Below are 8,694 nucleotides of genomic sequence, written 5' to 3' on the forward strand. Positions count from 1 at the left end.
TGATAACTGTGTATTTCGGGAGGGCAGGTCTGTCACAGACAGGGCCAAGAGAAGCTGCCCCTGACAAAATTCCCTCTTCTGCTCAGTTATTAGCAGTACCAGAGTCTGGCCTTCCACTGAGTTACGATGTTCTAACGATCGGTTAACCAACTTCGGCCAGGGCAGCTGACTCTCCTGGAATCCACCCAGAAAGAATCTAAAATATTGGTATCTTGAAATGTATGTAAATGTATGCAAATATGAACTCCGCCACCTAATACAGTTTGCCTGTACATGTGTACAGGCGAATCTACTACCTTATCGTTTATCTACTACCTTATTTTTTAAAAGTAGGAAGTGCAACTTTGTACATTGCAAAAGCTTCAAAGGCCGTGGTCAGATGTGCCACCTGGTGCAGAGGGGAAGCCAGCCTATTCCCCCCCCCCCATCCCGGTTGAAATTGACAAGGTATTGTTCAATCACACAGCCTTTGGAGCTGCTGGCTCAGCCCGTCACTGCCTGATCAGACGGCATGTTCAGCCGAGTGGGGTTTTTTTGGTCTTTTGTTTCCCATGTCCATAAATGAGAAATCACACCTCCGCACGGAGGGTTCCCCATGGAGTATGCGGTTCTGCACATACTCTTAAGCGAGGGGGGGGGGAAACAGCACCAAGTCGAGATGGAATGAGCAGACCATCCTAACAGCATGAGAGCATGCTTGAGTTATCAGATCGGGGAAAGTCCATCTGTAGCCCGTTGGCAAGCATTAGGACAAGACTTTCCCAGGCGTTTTTAAAACTCCGCTTCTGTGGCGGAGCAGTACGGGTTGCTGCCGACTGCGGGAGCTTCCCCAGATGTTGCTGTCTGAACATGCCCTTTAGACCCCATCAGGCATTCACAGATCAGTCAGTCTAAAGGCACATCTGACTGCAGCATAAGAGAGTCTAGGAGCTTCTCCTGAGAAACTGTACATACTTTGCAAATGAAAGCAAAATAAAAACAAAACCCGCATTTCTTCTTAAGCAAAAACAATGGCGCTTCTACAGACTGTATCTCTAGAAGAAGAAGAAGAGATTGGATTTATACCCCGCCCTTCACTTGGAGTCTCAGAGCGGCTTACAAACTCCTTTCCCTTCCCCTCCCCACAACAGACACCCTGTGAGGTGGGTGGGGCTGAGAGAACTCTGACAGAAACTGCTCTTTTTCAAGGACAGCTGTGCCAGAGCTTGTGACTGACCCAAGGTCACATCAGCAGGTGCAAGTGGAGGAGTGGGGACTCAAACCCGGTTCTCCCAGATTAGAGTTCGCACACTTAACCACTACACCAAACTGGCTCTAAGCAATCAAATAGCAGGGTCTCTGCTGGCCTACTTCAAATACAAGCAGCCTCCCTGGAAGCAAAACTAAAATAAGATCTGCTTGCGGCTAGGGATTCAGAAGGATACTGGAGCTGGTCCATGGCATGCTGGTCGATGGTGCCCATGCTGTTGTAGACCAGGGTACTGCTGAGGAGGACGGCCAGAGCAAAGATCCAGGAGTCGTTCTGAGTGTCACCCTGAGGAACAGAGAATGCTGGAGTTCAGATTCAGTTCCTACCTCTCAATGTACCAGGCATTTGTAAAGGGTGAGTTCAGAGGTCCATTGATTCAGCCAACCGTTTTGTGGCCTCTGCCCGTTCCGAACTGGATTTGTTCATTGCGTTTCATCCTGGAGTGAAGAAAAACCTGGTTCCCAAAAGCACTGAACTTGGGGCAGGTAACCCATATGGAAGACCCCCCAAGCCAGTGATCCGCAGAAAAGTTGGGGAGACCGTTACTGGTTATGCAACCATAAAGAAAACATCCTGCAACTACAGATTCTAGTGTTAAAGCTTCCGGGAGCTCACCTTGATTCATCTGAACTGAAATACCCTTGACGTTTATGCAAATTCTTGGTACTGCTGAAAACCACTAAAGTGTGCCTACAACAGCAACACTCAAAGCAGAATTTAGTGCCTTCCAGTTATTTGCAGTCTCTGTTTTACCCTCTAGCAATGTGGGGGTTTTAAATCCCTTTACTTGTATTTTAAAGGACACTGACGATCGTAAGCAGTGTTCATCTGAGAACGTGCCTGGTAGCGGCGGTTCCCCCCACGCCACACTAACTTCCTTTTTAAACTGCCTTCTGACACAATTCTCTGCAGTCCCTTTTCTGCTTCGAAGTGAGCTCTGATTCACGAGAGCTTATGCTGGAGTGTTCTTTAAGGGGCCCACTGGCTTCCTGTTTAAATATCTGGGGCTTTGAATCACTGGCTGCAAAGCCTGTTCCATAGAGAAAAACATCTGTGAATCAAGCCAGTCGGCATGAATCTTACGGGCACCAGCTTCTTTGGGAATTCTGAGCCCTTGACAGCAGAATTTCAACAGGTGCAGCGTCCCACCTCCTCAAATATGTCCAAATCACCTTTTCCACATCACCGAGTCCCTCGGTATCCAGAAGCACAAGGGTCTGGTCTGGTCTGCCAGGGTAGGGAACACACCACATCCAGATTCCCTTGGTGTTGGCTTGGACTGTCGAGCCCAGAGGGAAACCTGTGCATGAAAATATTAACATTTTATGGACAAGAAATCAGGTGCAAATGAGAGGGTAGCCTCTCCTCTTGTAAGGCTCCAATGCCTGTAAGCAGCACGGGAGAAACAGAAACCCCAAAGGTGCCATTTTCTCTTGTAAGGAGACATAGTTAATAAGTTTGCTGTGGATCTGTTTAAGGCATGGGAAAGATTGTTCTACATTTTTTGGGGGGAAACGGGGGGTTAATACAGGAGGATAGAATTGCATACTGACTAGAGCCAGTGCCCCAAGCAATAATGCAATAATGCGAGTAGTTTTAGTGGATTAAAAGTTCGCAACCCTGGAACTGTAAAGCATGTGAGACACACCTCAGAAACCTGGGCTCAAATCCATCCCCCAAGAGGAACTCTCCTGTTAGTGTTACAACTTGTTATGGGTTTGCCTGCTTGGTAGTTTCTAAGAAAGACGCTAGACGCTGAGCTCCATGTTTTTATTTACTGTTTTTACTGTTTTAGTTTGCCTTAGCCTCCCAAAACATTTTTCTTGGACCTTTTTTGCTCTGTGTTGGATATAACTCTGGATGGCCGTTGGATTTAATCTGGACAGCCTTGGATAACTGAGAGCAGCAAACAATCAACTAATTGACTTAGCTAGCCGGCTGCAATGTTTCCCGGTGTGCTTACTCCAAGGCTTTTAAAGTTTACAAACTATCTTCTTTAATGCCCAACTTCTTTGGGCAGCTGCAATCTTTACTGTTTCAAGGTTAAGGAGAGGCTGCTACCTACATAGAAACGGGTAGGAGTAATCGGGCCTTATGTCTAACAGGAAACGTCGTCGCTCTGCCTCTGGGGCTGCCAGTTTAAAGGAAGGTAAACAACAGAAGATAGACCAATTCATTTCCAACTCCCAGCCAGAAAATATTAGTCTTACCAACAGATATGCTGCTCTGGAGTCGGATTCCATGGTTCTCCTGGGTGACGAAGAGGGAGTCTTCAGCCAAGGTAAAGCAACTGCAGAGCCAAGCTCAAGCCCTAGCTTACATTGTTCTCAGCGGCTGCCAGGTATGATTATGGAGTTATTCTCTAAAGGGGCAATACTAACCTCCCAGTCCATGGCTTTACTGTTAGATAAACTTAAGGATATTGACACTCAAGTAAATGTTGTAAGGGAGGCTGTTAATAACTTGGCTGCTGTACATTACCTAATCAGAGCTGCGGATAAAACAAGGCCTGAGGCAACAACTACAAGGAACTCAGCTGTAAGCACTTTAACGCCAGAAAGTGATACTAGAGGGGCCATACGGGTGTCTAGCTCCCTCATTCTTCAGAGAAATTCTGTGGCTATCCTGTTTGTTGCACAGACTGACTCCTATAATTGGAATAATAAGACAATGATTATAAGATCTCTGAGTCAATTGCTTAAGTGCAACACCTCTGATATTTTATCGAGCTCTTATGATAGGCTACCTAGTATTGGAAGTTATTCTAGAGTGGTTTTACACTTCATAAACGGTACTACTCCCTCGAAGATGCTGGCCTGGGGAAAATTATTTTTTACTAAGCATGAAAGAGTCCTGAATGCACATTCGGATTTCATGGGCCACAGAACCGCCTATTCCGCTGATCTGAGGGATATTACTGTTAAACTTTCTCCCTTCCTCCCCAGATTTAGCCCAGATTCGAATGAACAAATGTCCCTCTCTCTCTCTCACCTGAGTTCTTGCCCGCTAGTTTGTTCATGAGGTAGGACTTGCCCGTTCGGTACAGCCCCACAATGGCCACCACCACCACCGGCTGGCGGATTCCGGACAGCAGCTGAAGGGCTTCCTGATGGACAACCAACTTCCTGTCCTTGTTCTCGATCAGGCACACAGGAGCTGGCATCTGGATTTTGGAGGCCATTGCTCACCGCCTGGATGATCTGTCATTGGGGCAGGAGAGAAGAGAAACAGCAGCAATTAGCGAGCGGGTACATTTCGCACGGATGACGTCTAATAAGAACACTGGAGATGTTACAGTTTCGCAACTGCAAAACATTTTTACAAAGAGCTTATCATGGTCTCCTGAAGAAAACACCACTGATTAAAGAATATGACAGCCACGAGGATCAGAACCCAGGAATCTGCAAGCACCTTTTTGAATCCAGGAAATTAAAGACTGGGTGGAATTATCGTGTAATCTATTCTAGCATTTAGGAACTTCACGGGACACTCTTTGCACTCTAATTATTAGGAGATCCTGCTAGTCACCAGCAGCTGAGTAACACCTCGCATTCCTCTCTGCACATAGCTATTTGAGGCCTCCTTGGGGTGCCCAGAGGTGGTAGCCTAAGGGCTATTTTTCTTAGGAGACCAGTCTGAAGGTTGGGGCACAAAGCTGGGCAGAAGATAAGATAGCAGAGAGAGAGAAGACCCGCTTGGTAAGTGGAAGCCTCCCCTCTCTTTCTGTTTGTTCTGTTGTAATTTTTCACTCTGTATTGTTAGCTGTTTTAGGTACCTCTTGGGGAGGAATGTGGAAAACAGATATACTGAACTATGAATAAGACCCATTGTGGAAATAAATACAACTAGAAAGAGGCTCTGTAGTGGTCCAAAGCAGCTTACATCATTCTCCTCTCCCCCTTTTGATCTGCACAACAACCCTGTGAGGTAGGTTAGGCTGAAAGTCTGTGACTGGTTCAAAATCACCCACTCAGCTTCCACAGGAAGAACACTGGCTGTGGTATCGTCTGGTATCACAACTGAGCTCTAGACAACAGATCTCTCTCCCCCTGGAGAAGATAATTGCTTTGGAGGGTGGATTCTAGGTATTCAGCTGAGGCCTCTCCCCTCCCCAAACTCTGGCTTCTGTAGACTTCACCACAAAATCTCCAGGAATTTCCCACCTGGTGCTGGCAACCCTAGTCAGGACTGGCCCCAATGAGTTCCCCACAAAGGCCAAAGTAGGCCTGGAAAGGGCCTCCTCCCCCTGCCTTTTTACGGACAGAACCAAGCTTGGTTGCCTACCAACAGCCACTGAGGAGAAGGTGAACCGCACAGCAGGAGGAGAAGTAGCTAGCCAGCCATGGAGGAGCCAAGCAGGAGAAATGTCTTCGTCAGGAGAGACGGCAATTTTAGCAGTTTATTCTGACAGGGAACAGTGGCCAGGCTGGCAGTGGGCGTGACAGAGGACCCAGCCAATGGCACGTGAGTGCTTTTAAGTGGCGGCTGACAGGCCAATGATTGATGGAGCGCACAGCACAGCCAATGAGAGGTGGAAAGTGCCAATATGCCAGGACTTTTATATATATATGAGATAATGATAAATAAATACTATGCCAAAGAGCTCACATGAGCAGGTCCTGGAATCCCTTTACACTGCAGGGGATTGCAGGATCAGGCAAAACCCTGCTAGAATGTCCTACTACACTGTCCTACAACAGAGTTCCCCAACGTGGTGTCCATGGGCACCATGTGCCCACCAAGGTTTTTTTTTAGAAGGTGGGTGGGGCCTGGTGGGACTTTACCCAGCAGGACTTCTGACTGGCCACTGCTGATATAACTGACTGTGGCCCCGGTTCACACGGGCCGGAAAATGTGGGAGGGAAGCATGGCTGTTGGCCCCGAGCAAAATAACGCGCAGCTGCCCGATCACACGTCAGGCCCGAAGCTAACGTGGGGCCCACGGGGCCTGGGCAGCCCACTGTTTTTGCGGGGAGCCCTCCCTCTGGCCCCTTCACCCCCTGATCGATCTATCGCCTTACGAAGAAGAGCCGGTATCTCCGTGTTTGCAATGTGATGACTCTCTTTAGGACCCAGCAGCTTGGCAGAGAGAACAGGGGGGGAAATCCTTTTAAAACGCAAGCCTCTAAGAAAGTCCAACAGGGGTAGCGTCACTGCTACAATGCCACACACAATGGTCGGATTGCAGCAGTTTGCTCCTGTTGGATTTTCTTGGAGGCTTAAGTTTTTAAAGGATTGGGGTTTTTTTTCTGTTCTCTCTGCCAAGCGAAGCTGCAACTTTGAGTAGTTTGCATTTTGGAAGGAGCAGCTGAGAAAACCCTTTCTGAAGTTTTTTTTCTCCTTCGAGCACTCCAGAACTCAGAGGGAAGAAAGGAGGAGCTGCAGCTGACTAGGAAAGCGAGCAGATTGTTTTCAACTCCTTTGCTCCCAGCTTGATGGAGGAATTAACCCCACAAGTGCCTACCAGTATGAGTACTGATCCTGCAACCTCTTTCTGCTGTCGGCTCAGCGAAGGAGGAAGGCTCTAGTGGGGGCTGTGTGGGTGTGCACCAAGCAGACCCCGCTTTGCCCGGGAGCCTTTGATTTAATTAGCTGGTGCCCCCCCCCAGGCCCCCTCCCTAAAAAACCCCTAGCTATGGAGCTGAGTGTCCCCCCCAAGGAATTAAAATGCCCCCCGAGTTAGAGATTCCTGGCTACAGGCCTGCCCTGGTGGATGAGAACAGAAGGGCTTCTTTCGGTTTGTCGGCCAGGTTTAATATCATTTTGCTATATTACAAACCGAGCCATTTTGGATGCGCCTCCCTGGTTCTTTGGGAAAGTTTTTTGTCTCTCTGTTTGGCTCGTTAAGGAGGCTACAAGCTTAGCCTCTCATTACATTGGCTCAGTCTGTCCTCGGGGCAAATTTTGAAGGCGGCTCAAAAGGCCAGGAGGGACTGGTGGCCAATGCTCCCTCTAAGCGGTGGAGTCCTGCGAGCAAAATTTCTACCTTGTGAGCTACTGGCATGAAAGTTGTGAGCGAGCGATTTGGCTGCTGCATAGATGAGTTTGGCTCTGGAGCCATCCCTTCCTGCGCTCAGGCAAACATCTGCGAGCTGGAGGCTAAAAAACTGTGCGCTCGCTCACACTAACTCAGCTCAGAGGGAACACTGCTGGCGGCCCCTTTACCATTCTACACCTCTCCTCGGGAGGCCTGGAGGGTTAGGCAAGAGCTTTGTCCGAGCACCCAGCGGAGGGAAGGGAAAGGAGTTGGGAGAGAAAGGCAGACAGGCTTCGGAATGAGGTCTGGCTGGAAGAAGAAACGGAGGCACAGAAACGCTCCCTCTGGGCAGCTGATGTGGGGTAGGGGGGCCTGCGACTCCGTGTGAATTCCTCTGCCCTCCACCCGTCCTCAGCTCTGTCCATGTATTGGTGATTAAGGCAAACAACAACAATTTGGCTACTGCATCAATTAGTTTGCTCTGGAGCCCTCCTTCCTGAGCTAAGACAACAATGTGTGAGCCAGAGACTAAAAAACTGTGAGCCAGCTCACACTAACTCAGCTTACAGGGAACACTGGTTGGGAAATACACTTGGAGATTTTGGGAGTGGACCACGGGGAGGGGAAAGAGCTCCTCCACCCTCCAAAGCAGCCATTTTCTCCAGGGGAACTCATCTTGGTCCTCTGGAGAGCAAGTGTAAAACCTGGAGATCTCCAGGTGCCACCTGGAGGTTGGCACCCCCAACCAGGCTGGTGTTTGTTTTTATGTTTTGTTTGTTGTGTGTGTGTGTCTGTGAGAGAGAGAGAGAGAGAGTGAGAGAGAAACAGCCTTTAGGTTCAACTTGAAGAGGATCAACGGGGCCAAAAGCTCCCCGCCCCCAGGTCCCGATCCAAGCGTGCCTACTCTTTAAGGTCCTCCAAAAGCACCGTTGGGAGCTCGGGACCAGCAACCCGATCCAGCGTCTGTTTCAGTCCACAGAAATCAATGCTCCCTCTAAGCTGTGAAGTCTTGTGAGCAGAAATTCTACTTTGTGAGCTCCTGGCATTCATGTTGCGAGCGAGCCATTTGGCCGCTGCATCGATTCGTTTGCTCTGGAGCCCTATCCTTCCTGAGCGGAGACAAAAATGCGTGAGCCGGAGGCTAAACACCTGTGAGCTCGCTCCACTCAGCTTAGAGGGAACACTGAGTCAGAAATCCCCACTTTTTGAAGCGCGCTGCGTTCCCAGCCCCGATTTCTTCCCGGAGGCTTGGAAGAGGAATCGGGGCATTAATTATGCAGCTTCACCAAAAAAAACACCCCACGCCTGGAGGGCCCGGCCCACGCCTTACCTTCTCCCTGCGGCGGAAACCGGAGCGGGCAGTGTCTCTCCAGCAGCTCGGCCCCCGCTGTCTGCCCGCCTCTCTTTCTCTCGCCCTCCCTTTAACCTCACCGCGTTGGCCAAGCGAAAGCGAAAGCCGGTTCTGCAC

At 49.3% G+C, this 8,694-nt stretch overlaps 1 protein-coding gene across 2 annotated transcripts in view; it reads right to left on the reverse strand.

The window, feature by feature from the left end:
- Positions 1 to 8,694, reverse strand: part of LOC107108871 (guanylate-binding protein 1-like) — a 56,469-nt gene that overhangs the window by 10,423 nt on the left and 37,352 nt on the right. The window contains exons 1-4 of one of the 2 annotated variants that reach the window (XM_015409406.1): positions 8,557 to 8,623; positions 4,241 to 4,449; positions 2,422 to 2,549; positions 1,425 to 1,534 (exon numbers count right to left, since the gene is read on the reverse strand). In XM_015409406.1, the coding sequence (XP_015264892.1) occupies positions 1,425 to 1,534; positions 2,422 to 2,549; positions 4,241 to 4,430 (428 nt within the window). In that variant the 5' untranslated portion in view covers positions 4,431 to 4,449; positions 8,557 to 8,623. Of the gene's footprint in view, positions 1 to 1,424; positions 1,535 to 2,421; positions 2,550 to 4,240; positions 4,450 to 8,556; positions 8,624 to 8,694 lie in introns of those variants that run through there. The other variant, XM_015409407.1, reaches the window with a different exon arrangement.

Source organism: Gekko japonicus, unplaced genomic scaffold (genome assembly GCF_001447785.1).
Source record: "Gekko japonicus isolate JY-2015 unplaced genomic scaffold, Gekko_japonicus_V1.1 scaffold745, whole genome shotgun sequence".
NCBI lineage: Eukaryota > Metazoa > Chordata > Lepidosauria > Squamata > Gekkonidae > Gekko > Gekko japonicus.